The 20,828-nt window shown below is 57.9% G+C and overlaps 1 protein-coding gene across 1 annotated transcript; it reads right to left on the bottom strand.

Annotated features, from left to right (window-relative positions):
- Positions 1-3,053: 3,053 nt before the first annotated feature.
- Positions 3,054-20,100, bottom strand: MMP28 (matrix metallopeptidase 28). Its single transcript, XM_040614552.1, has 8 exons — positions 19,999-20,100; positions 12,124-12,200; positions 11,299-11,462; positions 7,136-7,357; positions 6,237-6,482; positions 5,710-5,859; positions 5,014-5,181; positions 3,054-3,969 (listed from the first exon to the last, which is right to left on the bottom strand). The coding sequence occupies exons 1-8, from the start codon at positions 20,098-20,100 to the stop codon at positions 3,575-3,577; spliced, it is 1,524 nt and encodes a 507-aa protein (XP_040470486.1). The 3' UTR covers positions 3,054-3,574.
- Positions 20,101-20,828: the final 728 nt, after the last annotated feature.

The following is a 20,828-nucleotide window of genomic DNA, read 5'->3' as shown; positions in this document are numbered from 1 at the left end:
CTTTGGCAAAAGCTGAGCTCCTCCAGGGATGGTGTGACTCCAGGAGCTGGGGCTTTAAGAAAACAACTACATGGTCGAGTGGGCACTGCTGGGAATGTTGGAGGCTCCCTCCCTAACCCAGGGCTTGCAGAGCTGCCCCAGTACCCAGGTACTGCTGCACAAAGCAAATCTACCAGGGACGTGCTTGCACCTTCGGACTGAAACAGAGTCTTCTGTGGGCATGGGGGGCTTCTTGCTGTGTCAGGGGACCCTGCCCTCCTCCTGGAGCCAGCTGCTGATGCTCACTATAGATCACTGTCCAGCCGGTGTCATTCTGGGGGAGGAAATGCAAAAATCCCAGCTATTCCCCCGGGCTGGGGAATGTGTGGCAGGCTGGCTGGAGGAGTCTGTGCCTGGCATGCCCTGCCAGGGAGCACGGCAGGAGAAAAGGACCCTTGTGAAGCAGGATTTTCAGCCAGAGCATCCAGTGGGACCGATCACACGGCTCAGGGTGTGAGTCGACTTCCCCCAGGTTCTCCCACGTTTGTGGGGTGCAGGTGATGCAGCAGAGTCACCCCATCTCTGCCAGCAACACCATGCTCACCCCCAGCCCTGGCAGCATCACCCGTGACCCCCAAGGCATCGCAACTGCACGCAGCTCCAGGAAACACACGGCCAGCAAGGGAGGAGAAAGAAAATCCAAAACCGGGAGAGGATTTGAGGTTGTCCCATCCTCAGCCTCCAGCCCCAGGGCAGAAGGGATCCCTGGCTCTCTCCTAAGCAGACACAAAAGGGGATAACGACCTGCTGCTTCTCAGCAGAGCTGCAGGTGCGCAGGACCCCTGTACCCCAGGCAGACCCATAAATCCTCCTGTCCCCAAAAAGCAGTAGATGGAGAAGCCACGCTGCTCTTCTGACCCTGTCCAACACCCCGAGCGCACACCTTGACAGCAAGACCTTGTCCAGTGCCAGCCTTTCCCACCAACCCCCCCAATCACACCCATCACACCAGTCTCGCCATCACGCTGCAGATCCCATGCCCAGAGGCAGCCAAGGGAGCTGGAGAGATGCAGCTCCAGGCAGCAGACATGAGCGAGGGCAGAGGCAGGAGCGTCTCTGCAGACACTGACACTGCCTGCACTGGCCAGCAAATCCTTCTCCCTGCAGGCAGAACGCTGCCTGCCTGACAGGCAGCACAGGCAGGACGCCCTGGCATGTCACAACATGAAGCAAAGCAAACAGGAGCAGCAGGGAAAGTTTCAGGGTGCTGCCTGTCCCACGGGAGGTAAGGACACACCATCACACACATCACGATGGACTGGGGCGATGGGGGAGACCTGGAGGGCTCCCATCAGCATGAATTCACCCTGGAAAAAACCCAACTATTAACACATCCCAAGGCATGGAGAAATCCTCAGTAATTTGGGATGAAGTAGGGAAGAGTTTCCATGTTTTCATCACCCATCAGTGAGCTTTCAGTGGGATCCATTCCCTCCATTTGATCCAGCAAGCATAAAAGCCGAGGCCAAATACAGCAATACCCACTCCAGCCCCAAACACAGAAATGCATCTTAAACAAAGCCCTTTCAGGGAACAGGAGACTGGCTTTAAAAATGATACCAAAGTGTGACATGCAAAGAAGCAGAAATCCCAGTGCTGCTTATCCAGAGGTAAATTTTATTTGCCGTCAAGTCTCCAAGCCCTTGGGACTCCCTGCAATTGATGTCGCTTTCTTATCACTCAATTTCAAATAAAAATGGTGTGGTCCCGTCTCTCTGGCAACACTGAAGGTCCCCTGAGATTTAAGCCATGAGCAGATGAAGTGCCCACGTCTGTGTCTGCGCAGGAAGGATTCTCTCACAAACATCACAGAGAATGAACAGAACTGCTTGAGTTAGCTCTCTGTCCTGCCAAATCCACATCTCAGCTGACATCTGGCAGCACCTAAAGTCCTCGGGAAGAACCACCCTGACACCCTGCCTGGGCAAGCCCAGCTCCTGCTGCTTCTGCAGGGAAGATCTAGGGTGGGCGATGGCAAGTGGAGGATGCTGCGCTGAAAAAAGAGAGTCCTTGAAGCTGCTGGCATCGGGAGGGCACACCAACTTGGCATCCCAACACAGCACCCTGCCCAGCACCCCAACAGGGCATCCCAACACGGCACCCTGGCACAGCAGGACCGGCCACAGCCCGGTGCCAAAGCCACCAACCCAACACCCAGTGCTGGGGTCTGAGTCCTGGGAGAACCATCAGCAAAGCAGCCCCCCCACCTGTGTACAACCCCAGCACGCTGAAAACCCCCAAGTCTCTCACATCAAAGGACATTTTAAGTAAGTTGGTTGCCCTGGTTGCATCGGCTGCCACTGAATTCAAGCCCTGGGGACCCAACGCTCCCCCACCGGCTGTGGGGATGATGGCCCTTTGCAGACGTGACCGGTGACTCAGTGCACAGGAGCCAGCGGCGTTTCCAGGTGGGGAGTCCGCTTTGGGAAAGGAATGAGGAATATGCAGCCGAGCTGTCCTCGTGAGCCTGCATGCATGGACATGTCCGTCTGTCCTGCACACCCTCGCCTCTTCCCCTCCTCCCCCACCAATCTGCCAACCCTGCTCACGCAACTGCGGCACAGGGGCACGGAACTCAAAAATACATTGATCCCATCTCTTGCAGAGACAGAGCAGAGGGACACAGACACTTTCTCTGCACACAAGAAAGGCTGCCAGGTGAGCACGACCCTTATCAGACATCAGAGAACCCACCCAGCCATCCCAAACCCAAGCCAAGCTGCAATGCGCCTGCTGCCTGCGCGCTGCATGGCGCCAGGGCCAGCACCTCGGCTGCAACTCTCCCTGCCTTCACCCCAAAAAGGCTCCTACACCAAAACGCTCTGCTTTCTCCCCAGGAACCCCACGGTGTGGTGTCTCCAGCGGGTGCCCCACCAGAGAGCTGGGATGCGGACACAGCCCAGCGAAGAACCCACAGGGATGGGCTCGTGGTCCAGGTGCCCACCCTCCATCCGTGGGGCACGGGAGGGGAGGAGGCAGGAGCTGGGGCTCTGCACACACAGCAGTAGCAAAGCTCAGCACGAACCCGTATTTTTGTTCAAATGTCTCTTTTGTTTTAACCAGGAAACATTCTCAGTCTCTTATTTAAAACCACCCAAGCCCCAAACCAAGCAATGGTGTGGCACTTCTCTGCCTGATCGCAGGAAGATGGCAGCTGAAGTATCAACAAATCCCATTTTTTGAAAAAAGAACGCGTAACAATATCCTGAACGTTAACAGAAACAGGTGTGTTTGCAGTTTCCATGGCTTATTCCTTTTTTCGTGGTCTTTTTTTTTTTTAAAAATATTGTCTCCTGAAGCCTCCAGCCTGCCTGGCCGTGGCGGACCTGCTGCTGGCTGCCCCATCCCAGCTGCATCCCTGCTGCGTCGGGGCACCGCTACAGCATCCCACTGCTCCAGCCGCCAGCAGGCAGCCCCGACCTGCTGGTCCCTGCCAAACCGTCCCCAGGTGGGAATCAAGAGTCAAATAAAGAGGGATCTGGGCAGCGTCAGGCACGATGGGGGTCAGACCCCTGTTTTGTCCCGGCACGCTCGCTCATAAGAGGATCTGCCCATCGTTCGCATCCCAGCAGCCCATCCAAGGTAGCTGGGTGGCCCATTTGCCGGTGGCCACCACTCGCAGTTTGATCTGGTCGAATTGCCAGTACTGGTCATCCCTGAAGAAGTAGACGAAGCCGTCGCGGTGGGTGAGAGCGCCGGCTGTGCCGGGGGGCAAGCCCTGCCAGTCCCGCAGGCTGCGAGGGTAGTAGGGCTCCACGCCAAGGGTCTCCTCGCCCGCCACGAAGTACTTGGGTCCTTTGAAGAGGACCAGGCGCCGGAGCTGCTGGAAGTAGAGCGCGGTGTCGGGGTGTCGTGGGAGGCCACGGGCGCTGCATTTCTGGGGGAACCCTGCCTCCAGGGTGGAGCCCCTGTAGCACCAGCATCGGCCACCTGGGGAGAGCCGGGGAGAGGGGTTAGAGCCCACCCCCACGGGGTCCATCGCAGGACCAGCTCCAGGAGACGTGGAAGGAGTCAGCCACAGGGCCAGTCTTGCAGCTTGATACGCATCCCTGACATCCATCTCATTGGTGACCCAACCAGCACCACTGCGGGGCTGCCCCATGGACTGGGCTTGGGGGGGAAACTGAGGCACAGTAGTTCAAGGGCTTGAAGGCACTGAAAGGGACTGGCAGGGACAGAGCAAGGTGACCACACCAGCCACTAGGCTCATGCTGCTGCCTTGCAAACCTTCCCCCTGCTCCTGCACAGTGAGCGGGACCGATGGACCCAGACCCCATGTGGACCCAGACAAGCCAGACCACAGCAGCAGAAATCGCTATGGGGGGCGAGCACTCGGCTGTCCCCGCAGCCACCCTGTCCCCACAAAGCAGGCAGACAAAAGCTCCTTTCTGCTCACCAGCCGCAGCCTGACCCAGACCCAGGGAGGGAGGGAGCGGACGAGGGAGAGGGGCTTTTGGCTGTCACCCAGCCTCAGCAACAAAGCCCCCTTTCTGAAGAGCCAGCAACTGGTTTCCATTCAAAACTGGGGCTGACCTTGGCAGCCGGGCTGCCTGGTTTGACCTTCCTCTCCCCGGCCGGCTGCGGCACGGGCAGCTTGGGGGTGGCATCTCAGCTCCCCGTGGCAGCTCAGCCGCCGGCACGGCACAGGGAACCGTGCGTATCCTGAAAATGCTGCACTCAGCTCCCCTGTGGCCACGCGTCTTTGTGGAGCGTTTTCTCCCCCAGATCCCAAAGGGTTTGGTGCATCTGGTTTTGTTTTTAAACAGAGGTGAACGCTGCTGAATGGACTAATGGGGAAACTGAGGCACGAAGGGAGCACCCAGTGGTGCCCCAGTTCTGCACTGGGAGGGGACCAGCGGGAGGGGACAGGGGACGTGGGCAGAAGAAGGTGTCCAGCCAGACCCAGACAGCCAGATGGGCAGGCAGGAGCAGCGGCAGCCCCGGGGGCAGCTCTCCTGCCCCTGCCTCACCTACCTTTGAAGAAGTAAAACTTGCCGCTGAGCTGGGACCAGGCACAGGCGTCGATGCCAGCGGGGAGGCCAGACCAGCGTGTCTGCAGGGGCTGGGGGTGGCTGGCGTTGCCACTCGCCGGCACCACCCAGTAGTGGCTGCCCTTGAAGATGTAGAGGTTGTGATCCGCGTCTGCGAGGCAGAGGGAGGGATGAGGGGATCCTGGGTGAGAAACCTCATCCCACCTCCCAGCCGCCGCTCCCTGGTTGCCCGCTCCTCCCCGTGCAGCTCTGCGGTGCTTTGGGGATGCTGGGGATCTGGATGCTCCCTTCTGCCTTTCCAGCCACCCCTCAGCTTTCGTAATTCATTGCCTCCACTCCAGCCTGGAGAGGATATGAGCTGACCACGGCTCCTGCTCAGGGCTTGTCTTCCACGGTTGAGCTCCTGCAGCAAATAAGCCTCGCCCTGGCCCAAATTTTAGGATGTTTTCCCCACTCCTAACTCACCAAGCCGTCCCTGTGTCCTCAAGATGCACTCTGCTCTGTGGCAGCGATGTGCATCAGTGATGCCACCAGTCCCAGGAGCATGGATGGGGGCTGTGGACCAGCCAAACCCCCCTTTCCCACCACCGGAGTTTATCAGAGCAGAAACAGGCTGCAGCGCTGGGGCAAGGGGTAGGGGGGTGTGTTTTGGGAGAGGGCTGCACCTGCCAACACCCACCAGTGGTTATGGCGTCGAAGAAGGAGTGGCAGTAATAGGTGCTGAGGCTCCTCTGCTGCCGCTCCCTGCTGTAAAGGTCTGTGCTCCAGTCCTGGAAGTGAGTGAAGACCCTTCCCGGGAGCTGGATGGCCGAGCCCTTGGAGGGCTTCCCTGGATGGAGCAAGGGGTGGTAAGACATGGAGAAGGGGCAGGGAAATGGCTGTGGAGCCATCCCAGGGCTCCAAACACTCCTTGTCCTGCTCTCTGATTCCTGTCCCCCTCTATATGGTGGTGGCAAAGATGCTTTGATACCCCCCCAGAAAACATGCACCAGTGTTTCCCTGGTTGCAAACAAGCAGGCAGCAGGTCCAGCCTTCCCGGCCCTGCAGGACCTGGTACCCATCCCACATGCCCTACCACACCTCCCTCCCCAGCCACAAAGGGATGGGGCTCATCCCCACCATGCCCCTTCCACGTAGACCTCTCCCCTTGCAGGAGAGGGAACAACCCCGGAGGAACTGAGGGATGCTCAGAGAAGCCAGGCTCACCGTACAAGTTCTGGACAGCCAAGATGTCATCCCAACTGAGGACAAAATCCTTGCTAAGCTTCTTGTAGTAGGGAGACATCAGGGCACTCTTCACGGGGGAGTGCTCCAGCCCCAACGTGTGGCCAACCTCGTGGGCCACCACGATGAAGAGGTTGCGCCCTTTGCCGCTGCGGAGGGACCAGCGCTCGGCACTGTCGAAGTGGGCTTCTCCACGCCGGGGGAAGAAGGCATGAGCCAAGGCACCTCCTGGGGACATGAGAGCCATCAGGGACCACGGGACAGGAGAAGACCTCAGCCACAAGGAGCAGGGGGCCACATGCAGCTCTGGTTTGCTTAAATACGCATCAACGTTAGCAATTTGGGAGGCCTCCTGAGAAAGAACAGCAGCTCCCCACAACCGTTTCCTGCAGCAGGTACAACCCAAACCAGTTCTGCCTCCTGCTCCTGAGCACGCGGGGTTGCACTGTGGTTCATGCATTTGTTTTCTTGCTGGGCTCGGGCCAGGGACTGAAGCCACTGCAGTGACCCATGCCAGGCAAAGGCTCAAGAAGCAAGAAAACATGGGCTCATCTGACAGCGGATAAGCAGAAAGGCTCAGCTGGAAGGAATAAGCTCAGGGCTGGTGGATGCCACCAGGGTGAGGAGGGCTCCTTGAAGGCCACCAGCATGATCCCAAATGAGTGGAGATCTCAGCTGCCTCACCAGCAGACCTCCATTGCTAAGTTGGGAGTAAGGACCCCAAATCAGAAAGCAAACTGGTGCAAACTGGGTTAGAGGGACTGCTGGGGCAGAGCCTTGCCTCCACCACCCCCTAGCCCATCACTGCCCCAGCCCTCCTCCCTGCCAGGGAAGAGCCCACGTTGTAAAAGAGAAGCTTACGAGGGGCAAGCGACCAGCACCTGGTCCATCGAAGGCATTGTTGAGTCCATCATTGTGGTCCCCATGGAAGAAGGTCAGGCGGATGTCAGCCGGGCCATCCCGCGCCTCCCAGAACACCAGCGAGGACACGTTGCTCCAGAGCTCGAAGGCGGCTTTCACGGCCAGGCGCACCTCGTGCTGCGGCAGGTAGGACGGCCAGTTCACCACTCGGTACATCAGGTGCCGCTTGTACCACCTCCCACCTGCAAGAGAGGCAAGAGAGGCAAGCTCAGCATGGCGATGGGGACTTGGACTTGTCCTTCCACCAGGGGTTGCCTGGGTAGAAGAAAGCTTCCTGGTGCTGGGAAACGTCATGGCTTTCCCAAGTTGAAGCTGAAAGTCAACCCACCTGTCCCACCAGCAGCCTCAGCACCCTGCACCAGCAGCAGGATCTGACCCATGAAATCCCTCTGAAGGTGCCACCACTAGATCCCACTATTTCCCAAGGCTGGAGCTGCAATCAAACCCTACTGGGGGGACCAAAACCTGTCTGAGGAGAGAAGAAGCTGGGGCACCCATTTCGAACCCTCTGGCTTGCCTCATGCTTTCCAGGGCCAAATCCAGCATGGGTCCCTGACCTGCAGGTCTCCTGCCTGATGCCAGCTTCATGCCCAGAAGAAGATGCAGCCCAAGGACCCGCTCACTTGGAGACAAAGCAAAGCCACCTCTGAAAATAAGTGGCCTAAAGGCAAAAGGAGTGGGAAAGGCTCTGGGCAGCACCCTGGGGGCACAGAAGCACTGCAGGGATGGGGGATGCAGGATTGCAGCGCGGTTAAGGCAGATCTGCCAAGAGCTGGGCACCAGCCACAGGGAAAAAAGAACCGATCCTCAAGGAGAGAGCAGTCGGGTTTGAAACGCATCTCCAGGAAGGAATGGTACCGAGTGCCATAGCAGCAGATGCTGATCTCCATCACAGGCCCAGAGACATCCAGGGCTTCATCCAGCTGGCCAGCAAGCACAGGCAGGGAGGGAAGGTGCCTGCTTCTACCAGGAGGAGCTGCAGCCAAGCCCTGCGGTGCCTCTGCACCTTCTGCAACATGCCCAGATGCTGCAGGGATACCAAACCCAGGGGGCCACGGCAGGCGTGAGTGCAGGGCTGCGGCTCCCCAGCACCCAAAGCTCCCCTGGCGAGAGGGGGCTCCTCCCTGTCTCCCCCGATCTCCCTCCCTGAGTCCCAGCCTGTCCTGGTTTTATAAGGGATCCTTTCCCTTTTCCCCCCGTACGTGTAATTTGGACACAGCAGATACTAAGCCAAGGCAAGGAAGAAGAGGCCAGCTCCCCAGTGGCAGGCCTGTCTTTTCACCCTTTTTAAAGGCATCCTGACCTCTTCGACCTGCAGAAGTTGTTGCCTGGAAGCCTAGCCAGGGAAGGATATCCCAGAGGGGACAAACCATCGCTCACTGTTCAATTTAAAAGTATCATTTTATCAGCACTGAGAATCCCACTGCCCATAGCTTCTTCAAAAGCTTTTTCAAGGGAAACAAAGCCCCACTGCCACCAGGGAAGATGGTGACAGTGATGAAGGGGACAAGCCTGAGAGATCCCACTAAGCTCCCCACCCTCCTCCCACCAAGCGGGAGTGCAAAGCTGTGTGTTCCTGCAGCTGGTGCACAGCATCACAGCCCCCTCCTCCTCCTCCAGCACCCCTCGCAGCTGCAGGGACCCTGGAGTGCCGCAATTACATCTAGCCAGGGGCATCCAGGAGTGGGAAAGAAGCCAAGGGGCCATGCTGGGGAGATGAGGGTGTCAGAGCCAGTGCCAAGGCGTGGGAGCAACAGACCTCGATCACCTGCACCGGCTCCAGATGTGCGGGGAAACAGGGGGAACAGAGCTGGTAGCACGCTGGGGCTTGCTGCTGTGGGTCTGAGCCAAGCTGCTTGCCAAGCCTGGTGGACATCCCATTCCAGCTCTGTGTCCTTCCCCCAGTTTCCGAGCAGCCCATGGCAGGGAAGGCTCTGGGCCAGCTGGTCCCTAATCCTGGGGGCAGATTCAGTTCCCTCTGCTCGTCAGCGCAACGGCAGCCTCCAACTAAAAAGGGACACGGCTGCGCTTTCCACCAGCCAGGACAAACCCTGCGTGGCAAACGCTAAATACCTGCCTGGATGGCTGCAGGCCTATGATAAAGCCCTGGCATCCTATCCTTCCCTCCACAAGGACAGAGCATCTCCCACTGGAGAGGGAGGGATGGCACCAGCAGACCAGGGCAGGAGGCTCCGGCCAGAGCATCTCCCACTGGAGAGGGAGGGATGGCACCAGCAGACCAGGGCAGGAGGCTCCGGCCAGAGCATCTCCCACTGGAGAGGGAGGGATGGCACCAGCAGACCAGGGCAGGAGGCTCCGGCCAGAGCATCTCGCACGGGAGAGGGAGGGATGGCACTGGCAGGCAAGGCTGGGTGAGGCTCATGTGGCTGGCTCTTGGGGAGAGGAGGGCTGGGTGCCACACGAAGCCATTGAGCCCAGGACAATCACAGGCAGGGAGCTCCCCACGGGAATCCAGGATGCCGGCTGCCTGACATGCCATCTGGCTGAGGACCTGCTGGTCAGCAGAGCTCCCAGCCAGCTCCAGGGCCTGGCAAAGCCCAGCAAGGCAGCTAGAAGAAAGTCCTCTTCCTGGCACCCTCCACTGCAAACCTCGATTTCCAAACAGGACCTGTCCCCAGAGCTTCCCGGAGAGCAGAAAGCCTAGGGTTTTTTCCCCTGCAGAGGGCTTTGTTTGGAGGCGCAGAGTGGGGCAGACACGCAGGGCCCCGTCTCACACAGACGGACCCCCTCCTCAGCCCCGCTGGCCACCACCACCGGGCTGACCCAGCTGGGAGCCAAAGCTCACCCCGGGCTGGCTTTTGCCCACGTGCTGGCGGGATGATGGACACGGTGGGTGCCCGGTGAGGATCCTGCTGGGAGAGGGGTGGATGGCAGCACGCTTTGCTGGCCCAGCTGCAGCGGCTTCCTGCTTCAAGCAGGATAAACAGCCAACTTCGTACAGAGCCTCCAGCCTTCCTGGCTGGTGCTGCCAGCCGTGTGGGCACCCACTGCCTCCCCTCCAGCCTGCGGGCACCCACTCGGCGTTGCTCCCATCCCTGCTGCCTGCTGGGGCTGCAGCCAGCTGCACCCCAGCCTGCCGCCGTGGGGGATCTGCTGGCACCAGAACACCGGAGCAATAACCGGTGCCACACAGAGCCCTTCCCATCTCTTGCCACCCACCCACGGACTGTGATTCCCAGAAAGGAGCCCCAGGGCGCAGGCTGCTTGCCCATCGCCTGCTGTATGCCCTGCCCGGCTCTGCCACATTGCCCTCCTGTCCCGGGCACGGCAGACCCCCTGCCTGGGAGGGCGATGCAGGGGCGATGCCTGTCAGGGTTTTGGAAGGAAAGCCAGAGGCAGGAGGAGGATGAGGGGGCTGTCTCCCGGGGCCATCCATCGCCAGCCCTGCCAGATGTAGAGACAGCCTGACAAGGCACAGAGCCCTTTCTTAATCTCGCCTTCATTTTTCCCATGTCCTAAGCACAGCTGGCCCCAGCCCTCTTGCTCTCTAGGAATCCAGTTACTCATCCGCAAGCCCAGGAGGCAGCTCATGAGAGACAAGAGGCCCAATCCTGGACACACTGGAGCAAGAGAGGTTGCTCGGAGCACAGTTAAACCCCTTAACATGGGTGAAACAATTCCCTGTGGCCAGGAAGCCCAGCACCAACAGGTTTTGGGGTAACTGCTGGGTGACTAACACCCATTAGAAGTCTTCAAGCCCAGCAGAGCCTGGAGATAACTTCACTGTGTGCCAGCCCCTGCCCTTCAGATCATGCCACCACAGCTGTGTCTGGGGCCACGGTGACTTGATAGCTCCCTGGGAGATGTCCTGGCTCCCTCGACAACAGTAAAACCACCCCGGAGAGCTGAATTTCCCTACCAGTGGAGCTGCATCTCTCTAATCATTACTGACATCAAGCCATACAGAACAACTAAAAATAAAAAGGTTTAAAAATAAAGCAGTGCAAAGCCCAGGCGGGTCCCGGGATGGATGCTGTGTCAGTGGGGCTGCCCCTCCCTTCCACAGCAGCATCTCCACGAGTCCCATTACAGGATGGAAGAGTTGGACTGTCAGCACCCCAGAAGCCCAAAGCCCACCGGGACCCCCAGTGCCAGTGCTCACCGTGCTGCGTGGTGCGCCTGCGGCGCCGGGCGGCAGATGCCCGGTGTGCCCAGGCAGCGCGGCTCTCCCTGTCGCCCGTGCCACACCGCGGCAGAGCCATCTGATGGAGCGTGGGGGCATCCAGGACCCCGCTGAGCGGGAGGTGGGTCACCCGCTGGAAATCCCTGCAAAAGGAAGGGAGACATCAGCACCCACACCTGGACCCCCCCGGGGGGGTGGTTAGGTTAGTGCTGGGTGTTTGACCTGAGCCAGGGTTTTCACCCAGCGAGCTTCATGCCCCACCATCAGGAATGCATTCAGGTGGGAAAACAAGGAGGATTTGGCTCTGCAACCACATCTGGCCAGTGAGCCATCTCCTAGCAGGGCAAAAGCAGACAGGGGAGCCTAAAAAATGCCTTTTCCAGTTTTTAACCCCAGTTGTTTGACTTTACATTTGACTTTGCATAGGGTCAGGGATGCTCCCAGAGCCAATGTGATCCCGCCAGGCGATGTCCGAGCAGGGGCTGTCAGCTCGGCCCCCTGGCATCTCCCAGCCACCCCCAACCTCGGCCTCGACGCAGATATTATTGTAAGGGAGCACCGGGCCATAAAAGGCAAATAAAGCAGCGCAGCGAGGCACCAGCTGCCAGCATCCAGCTGCGGGAGCAGGGTATGGACTGGTGCTTCCAAAAAGGACTGGTTGTGCTTTATCATCGGACCGTGTGAGAGGGAGCCCCTGGCTGCAGAAAGACCTCCCGGCTGCAAAAAGACCCTCCAAGCGCTGGCAGCATCCACGCAGCTGGAGTTGCTGCATTTCTGTTGCAGTTTTAAATAAAAGGCTCATACCTCACCGCCTCCATGAACTCGGTGGGGCTGTGTTCGGTCCCTGGCTCGCCGAAGTAGCCGTATTTCTCCAGGAAAAGCTGCAAGAAGAGACAGAGGAGAGGCACAGCTCAGAGCACGGGCAGGCGTTTGCATGTGTTGGCTTGGGAGGGGGCAGAGAAAAAGGAGATGTGATGGGAAATGGTGCCGCAAAGCTGGGGCTGTGCAGAAATGGCCAGTTATTTTTTTTCCTGAGACTTCTGGAGCTCAAGCAGCTGCACCTCCTGCGCTCATAGAGGTTTCTCTGTGTGTCCTCCCCATCGTTTTCGATGGCTCTTGGGTTTCTGGCCATGACACGATGGAGGCAGAGGGGGAAACATTGCTGTCAACAGATCAAAAAAACCCCGCTGCCATGTCGTCTGCAGCCACAGGCTACCAAACCCGCAGCTCCAATCAACTCAGCTCAACACCAGGATTAAAATACAGGCTGAAGTGCTGTGGACACAAGTAGGGTGGGGTGAGATGGGGTCAGGCTGCAGCCTCCCCCCATCCCCACACAGGATGTGCTGCCACAAAGCGGAGACACTCCAGGGGCAATCTGCTCTGCCAAACCATTCTTCTTCTTATCAGCCATTTACATGGACGGAGACTGTCGCTCTGAACTTGCTCCAACACATAAAATTGCACGTTAAAGAAAATAAACGGCTTCCCTCTGCTCAGCCTGTGCCCCCAGCTTTCGGAGAAGTTAATAGCCACGGTCGCAGGAATGCTCCACACCCGCCTTCCCCGCCGCCGGGGATGTCTGCAGGAGACAAACAAGCCGCCCAGCATCCTGTTAGAGCAACAGAATAGGACTTAAAGTAATGAGGAATAAAAAGTGAAAGCGTCTGCTTCATTTCCCACATCCCAGAGGAGAGGTGGGCTGAGCATCAGGGATGCCACGGGCTGCCCCGGGACAGCACACTGCTGCCTGCTGCAAAAACGTGTGTTTTTAAAGCCACTTCCCTCCCTGCTCATCTCGGGGTGGGGAAAAGATGGGGGGCTGGTGTTAACCTGCACCCAATGCCACTCCTGAGCGGCCACCTTTGGTGGCAGTTCGGTCCACCACCATGTCCCCTCGCTGGTGGCAGCATCCCTCCCTGGGCACAGTGACAGTGAGCCGGCCACACTCTCCCAGTTGCCTGCTGGGAAGAGGGAATAGTTTCTGGATATGGCAGCCCTGGAGTGAGCCAGGGCCTCTCCCTCTCCTCCTCCTGTCACCGTTAAGAGTCATTTTCACGTCATCCCCCACCCACGTCACCCTCTGCACCCAGTACCTCCCTGCAGGCAGGGCTGGCACCTTCCACATGCTCCCTGCCTGTTGCTCACCGCTTCGCAAGCCTTCCCTATCCCCCTCCCACAACTCATCTCCTCCAGCCACTGAGTTTGACCTCCTGCTTTACACCCCTTCTACCCAGAGGGTCCCCCTCCAGCTGCAGCGCAGCGAGGACCAGCACGGCTTCATGTCATGACACTCTCTTCACCCAGCCCCAGCCAAAAATTGTGGCTGTGTTTCTCACCGAACACATCTACCAGCTGCCTGCCTCGGCTGGAGGTAGCAGCATCTTGTAGCAGTAGAAGCCTGAGCGTGGCCACAGTCACCCAGACACCGCACACCCAGTGAGTCAGGATAAACTGGGCGTGAGAAAGTGCCGTGCCAGTAGGCAGGAGCATCGGTTTGTTCACCAGGCAAAGCCACACCAGCTCTGCCCGAGGATGGACCGTATAGCCTGGATATGCCATCTGCACAGCCACACATATAGCCGGGACATGCCACCTGCACAGCCACACGGGGGTAACTCCCCCCTTTACACGAGTACCAGGAGGCAAAATACAGCAGCAACTCGGGATGTGCCTGCAGGGAAGGAGGATACAGGGATGGGGGAGCCACGTGGGGATGGGGGAGCCACATGGGGATGAGGTGGCAGGGAGGTTTGGTACCCCTGAGAGAGGAATCTGGGGAGGATAAGGTATCTGGCCCTCTTTCTCTGTGGTTGTGTTTTTATAATGTTTTCCTCCAGAATAAGAATATCGCCAGCTACATATATAGATGCAGGGTGATAATCCCCAGCGGTTACATCATCGCAGATAAATGTGAGCTACAACGCACCCAGACGGAAAGTCCCGGGTCTCAAATCATGGCACAGTCTAAACCTTTTCTACCACAATTTTCCTTTCACTCAGCCTCTAAACTGTTTCAGCTTGAAGCTGTTTTCTCTCCTGTAACCTAACACAAACCCATCCTTAAAGCATGAAAATGTTTTTTCCCGCACCATGATCTCACAAAGGCTTGAAACTCCCTCCGGACAAGCCAGGGTGCATGGCAGAATGGCAACCACCACCTCAGCAGCTGCTCTTGAGCAGCAACAAAACGTACGCAGGCCACTGGCTTTATCATTCCCATCCGGATCCCATACAGCTTTGCAAGTCCAGCCAAAGCGGCAGTTCCCCTGTAGTTTCTGGTCCGTGTCACGTTGAGGTTCTTGCACACAGACACCAGCTCTCAGGCTGCAAAACCACCAGGAGAAATCTTATTACATTTTCTAGAGATGGTTATTGTGAGCTCCAGGTGACAGTAGCCTCGGGAACACAGAGCTACAGGAGAGGGATGTGCTGATCCTCCACCCTGCGAGGCATTTATCAGACTGCAGAGCATACCGAGTTCCCTGCACCAGAGAATTTTCAGGGTGACAGGGAACCCAAGAGCCCCATGCCATGGTGTCTCGTGCCCAAAGCAGCACTCAGGACCCACTCCAGCACTGCCCATGCCCTGCACGACCCCCAGAGAGCAGCCAGGCTCTGGCAGAGCAGGGTGGACACTGGCATCAACCCCTTAAACCTCTCCAGAGGCTACAATGCAAAGCCTGGCCGTGCTGGGAAAACTCCCTCCCTCCTGCCCCAGATGGGGAAATGCTCTTTTCTATACAATGGGAAACGAAAAACAGCAGGAAACCAAGAGCTGAACATTAATATGAAATATGCCCAGCTCCCCCTCTGCATGCAGGAGGGAGAAGAGGAAAGATCTAGCTGCCCAGGAGCCAGTGTTGGGGGAGAAAAGCCTTAGGGGCTGCAGCAGGGACAGCGGGAGGTGAGTCTGGGGGAGATAGAGGGGCCCTTCCCATCTCAGGGCTCTGATGTGGAGCTGGTTACAACCTTGGAAATCATCTCTGCTTGCGAGCTAAAGCCAAGGAAACACCTTGCCCTCGACCACAGGCATCTCGAGTGGAAAAGAGCCAATAGCAAACACAATTAGACCTCCCTCCCTGGAAACTGGGATAACAACAGCGCAGACAGCAGGCTCTGGTTCCGCCTGCCCTTCCCTCCAAACTCCCAGCTTTGGCATCCTTCCACCAGTTAAGCATCAGAGAAACCTCGCACTGGGCTCCCATCAACTGTGGTCCCTTCTTCTCCGCCTGGATACAAACTCCATCTCTCTTCCCGATCCCCTGGCCGTGGAAGGAAGCAAGCCCATCCTGCCGAAGGGTGGGCAGGCATTTTGTGCTGTGGTTACAGAGGATGCCAACTGCAAGCTGCATCTCCAAGGTCTTTTGTTTTTAATCATGAAATGACAGCAGCCTGGTGAGCCAGGGCAGGCAGGTCCCCAGCCCTGGTGCCCAGCAGCCCCAGGTTCCATCCTACGTCATTTCACCACCAAGATGGACATGGGGGAAGCTACTCCTGCTTTCCAGCCAGTTGCCCCCCACGGCACAGACACAAGGAGAGCTGGCCTGTGAGCACATTTTGGCCCAGCCGCAGAAGAAGTAGCAGCTCCTCCTGCCCACCGGGTCGCCGCCTGCCTTGGAGCTGCCTTCAGAAGACGTTAAGGCATTTAAAAACGTTCATTTGTTCCCACTTTCCTAAGCTGCATTCCTGCCTGCAGTTGCAAACCCTTAGGCAGAGTCCTTATGTCTCTTTTGTTTAAGTGTGTGTATAAGTATCTATATAAATATTATATATATAGACACACAAGAAGGGAGATTAGCAACCACAGGGCTTGGTTATCCTCCCGCTGAAAAGGCAGCAAAATGTCAGCTAATTCTGCATGTTAATGACGGAGGCTGATTAAAACCCCGAGCCCAGTCTGGTCGCTGTGACGCTCCCCCGCTGTGCCTAATCCTGTCCTGAAGGAATCTCCTCTCCCACCTAACCCTCCCAAAAAGCTACTTTAGCAGCAAATTATCTACTTGCCATCGAAGATGTGGAGCTGTGCCCAGCGTCTTTCAAGCTCCTTTAGTTTTTACACTTGACCTTCTGGAGAAGCAGGGGCAGCAAGCCAGGACTGCAGCAAGTCTAACTAAAACCCCTTCTGGTTTCAGTAACCCAGATCTTCCAGATGCTGAATGGGAGCTAGCCCCCTGCCTCCCTGGATCAGAGGGATGCTATGGGACAGCAACAATAACTACCGCATCACTTGAAAGGAAACGAAGGCCATGAAACACGTTGGGCTCGGTGCTGTCTGCCTGCAGGTCGCTCTGCTCACTTGTGCATTAAATAGAGGAATATTGCATCAACCATCGTGGCAATTCACTCCTGCATTTGCAACCAGCCCACCGCTTCGCCCCGGCACCCCATGCCCTGGGCATTGATGGGCTGCACCACCCACCCACAGCTCCGGCAGCGCCAGCGCCACCCAAATGCCACCCAAAGCACTTGGGAAAAACACGGGGCTTGGCCAAACCTTCCCCTGCGAATACCAGAGCAGCTGACAAACCAGTCCGGTCACGCAGACTGGCTGGGCTTTCATGTTTAAGGAGAGAAAGGAAACAAGACACTTGGTCTTCACCCTCCGTCGGGATGCGGAGCAGCAGGGGGGAAGGCGACGTGCCCGCTGCCAGCTTCACCGTTAACAAGTGGGGATTGTTTGGGGGAGAGCTGTGAAGAAAGCAGGGCTGGTCACACCGTGGTGACTCACGGGGTTGTTAGTCACACCAGGGGACCACCGGCTGCCTTGGAACCACTCGCTTTTCCACGCTCCCCCTTGGCCACACCGAGCCCAGCAGTGCCTCGCAGGGGTGACGGCACCTGAGTAATTCCTCTGCCTCTCCCCCACTTAGTCCACTGCCGTGCTGAGGCTAAACAGCAAGAATGTTTCCCAGAAAGTTTTTTTTTCCCTCTTATTTCAATCAAAGGACAAATGTGGGGGTGCCCCAGGAGCAAGCAGGGGTCCCAGCTGACCCCTGAGCCCCAGCACATGCTGGGTGGTACCCAGAGACCCTCGCTCTAGCCAGGCTGCGCTCAGCATCCAGCATCCCAGCTGACTGCCCATCCATAAAGGAGCTCACCTGGACACTGGAGCATTTCCCAGCACAGACAGAGCTCAGAGCCTGTGCTAAATGTGAGCCCTTGGGTTGCCGAGGGGAAAAAATTAGAGGCCATGTGCTGCTGCAAGAGAGGGAGGGAGGAGGGCAGGATAGCAGAGGGGGAAAATTCAAAAATCAGAATGTCTTGGTCCCTTAGTCTCGCTCTCCATTTCCATTCCCTACTTTTCTCAAATTTCTACCCAATTTTTCTTCCTATTGCAACAGACCTGGAGCTTCTCACACACATCACTGCAGGGACTTCATTGTCCTCTCTCCTCGGCACCACCAGCACTCTGCCACGCTCTCCATGCCCAGCACAGGTGAAGTCTCATGTGCCACATATTTACACCGTCCCCCCAGGATCAGGCATTGCCACACACCCCCAACCACTGTCCTGAGCACAGCACAGCCAGAAAGCAGCTCTGCCAGCTACGTGCTATCTAGCATCAGACCTTCTCCTATCTGGAACCTGCAGATAACAAGATGATTTCACACACAAATGTTTCAAATTAAATTTCCAAACTTTCCTTCTCCTTTTTTTTTGAGCTGCAGTTGATACAAATGCAGTGAAAGCAAGGGCACAAGGCAGGAAAATAACACAACTGTACATTTTCTCAGACTTTCGCATCTAAGTTTACAGAACCCGTTGTTGTTAACTTTGGCTATTTTAAAAGCAATAAAAAAAAGCTTTAGAAGCAAAGCCTGGCAGCGGTCTGAAAGCCACAAGTAACTAGAATTATCTGATGTTATGTGAGAATTTCAGCTTCCTCTTAAAAGCAAAATTAACTACTCAGTTTATTTAGACAAAGTTTCTTAGCCCAGTCTCTATACATTTCCACCGCATATATTGTCCCAAAGTGCCTGGCCAACACAGTATGTCACACTGGGGAAACTGAGGCAGGGAGACAAGAAAGTTGCTTGCCCAGCACCCCTCGCCTGGGATCTGCCACGATCCTGGGATTTGCTCTGAGGCTTCAAGGGAAAAGTTCACAGAAATCACCAGTGAGGAATCAAAAGGCAGGCTAGACCTTTTAAAGCTCTCGCCCCCAGTGAGCTGAGGGGTTTTTTTTTCAAGTGAATCTTAAATCATTGATTTTCTGAGCACTAAGATCCTTGCGGATTTATTTTTCTCCAGGTGACCTGAGGGGCTGAGGTTTGTGCACACTGGGACAAGCACACGTGTAACTCACCTCTGCGAAACAGCATCTCCCGGCACAAAAAGCCTGCACATTAAAACAAGCCTCTGAGCATTTACATGCACTTTTCATCTTAGAGCATACAAAAAATTCCAATTAATCCACCAGGACTCGCTGGGATTTAAAAATCAAGCATCTGTGCAAACATACACTGGATCGATGCCTAAACAAGAAAAAAAACCCCAACACGAACCTTTGTGCACAAGCCAAATCTCGTACCTCGTCCTCCCAAAGCAAACAGGAACGGATGGTGGCATGGTGTGACACTGATAGGGGGACAAACAGAAGAAATGCAAACAGAGGGGATGCAGACAGCCCTGGCGAGAGGCAGGGGAGAGGAAGGACTGGCTTTTGTCCCCTCCTGATGTGCCAGGAGATGGGAAGATTTCCCAGTGCAAGGCTTCTGTCACCAGAGCAATAGGGAAGGCTGGGTTTGCAGGTGTACGTCACCCATGGGGACCCAGCTCCGCATACAGCACGCGTGGGGACACACCTCAGCGTTCCAAACGCAATCCTACGGCATGGGCCCATCTCCAGCAGGCACGGCCGCACGCCTGTGCCACGCATGCACTGCTGGCACCAATGCAGCACCAGCGTACACGGGCCCAAAGCCGCGGCTGGCACGCTGGGCTCACCCTCGCTGCCCACCAGCACACGCCTGTGCCATGTGCACGCTGCGGGCACACACGGCACGTGTGCGGATGCACATATGGCAAGCACCCATAGCACGGGTGGGGATGCACACACCACAGGCACCCACGGCACGGATGTGGACACATACATCAGGCACCCACAGCACACATACATGGGTGCACATGCCACAGGCACCCACGGCACACGTGTAGACACACACAGCAGGCACCCACGGTGCACACATGCATGGAGGCACGCACATGGAGGCACCCACAGCACACACACATGGATGCACATGCCATGGGCACCCACGGCACACACATGACATGGATAAGCACACATTAGGCACCCACAGCACACATACATGGATGCGCATGCTGCAGGCACCCATAGCACACATGTGGACACACACAGCAGGCACCCATGACACACATGGAGGCATCCACATGGATGCACACACCATGAGCACCCACAGCACACACATGACATGGATGCACGCACATTAGGCACCCACACATCGGGCACCCACAGCACACATACGTGGGTGCACAGGACACCCATGGCACACGTGTGGACACACACAGCAGGCACCCACACGCCGCGGGCACCCAGGGACATCCACCTGCGGTGCGAACGCGCGTCGGGGACGCGCACAGCGCCCGTCGGGGACGCGCACAGCGCCCGTCGGGGACGCGCACAGCCCCCGCCCCCCCCCCAGCCGCCGCTCCTACCTCCGCCTCCCGCCGGTGGCGAGCGGCCGGGCCGGGCTGCGCCGCCGCCAGCAGCCCCAGCGCCAGGGCAGCCCGCAGCGCCCCGCCCGCCCGCGCCCCCATCCCGGCTGCGCGCCGCTCCGCTCGCACCGGCCCCGGCCCCGCAGCGCCGGCCCCGGCCCCCGCGGCACCGGCCCCGGCTCGCCTCTCCCCGCCCCGGCCCCGGGGGCGGCCCCGGCCCGCCCCGGCCCCGGCCGAGGGCTGGGCTCCGCCGGCAGCAGCGGGCGGCGGGGGCGCCCCCCCCGCACAGCGAGACACCCCGCGCGGCCAGCGCCCCGCGCACTGTGAGACCCCCCCTGCACAGCGAGACCACCCCCCCAGCGAGCGTCCCGCACACAGGGAGACCCGTGCACAGCGAGACCCCCCCCCGCACACTGGGAGAACCCCCACACAGCAACCCCGCATACAGTGAGACCCCCTGCACAGCGAGCCCTGCATAGAGCGAGACCCCCCTGCACAGTAAGCCCCTGCACAGCGAGTCACACACACAGCAAACACCCCCCCCACGCACAGTAAGCCCCCCCAGTGAGCCCCCCTTGCACACAGCAAGCCCCCCTGCACAGCAAGCCCCCCACACAATACCCCCCCCCCCCCAGCAAGCACCCCTCTGTGAGTCCCCCCGGCACAGTCAGCCCCCCCTAGACACCCACTCACACCCCGCCTCCCTCCCTGTCTTGCTAGGAGGAGCTGGACCCCCACCGTATCTCCCAGCCCCCTCTCCCTTCCCTCCACATCCCTCTCCTACACCCAGTGCGCGACCACGGGGAGAGCTCAGCTCAGGGCGAGGGACA

The sequence above is a fragment of the Falco naumanni genome, chromosome 1 (assembly GCF_017639655.2).
Source record: "Falco naumanni isolate bFalNau1 chromosome 1, bFalNau1.pat, whole genome shotgun sequence".
Lineage (NCBI taxonomy): Eukaryota > Metazoa > Chordata > Aves > Falconiformes > Falconidae > Falco > Falco naumanni.
The sequence above is the reverse complement of the archived record's forward strand: the minus strand, read 5'-3'. Positions and strand labels throughout refer to the sequence as shown.

Bases quoted from the DNA above. Each gene is read 5' to 3' on its own strand.
- MMP28 (XM_040614552.1), bottom strand. From the start codon at position 20,100: ATGGGGGCGCGGGCGGGCGGGGCGCTGCGGGCTGCCCTGGCGCTGGGG. The intron at 6,483-7,135 runs GTGCTGGTCGCT...TCATGTCCCCAG, and splicing joins CAATGCCTTCGATGGACCAG to GAGGTGCCTTGGCTCATGCC. The intron at 5,860-6,236 runs GTGAGCCTGGCT...TGCTCCATCCAG, and splicing joins GGCTGTCCAGAACTTGTACG to GGAAGCCCTCCAAGGGCTCG.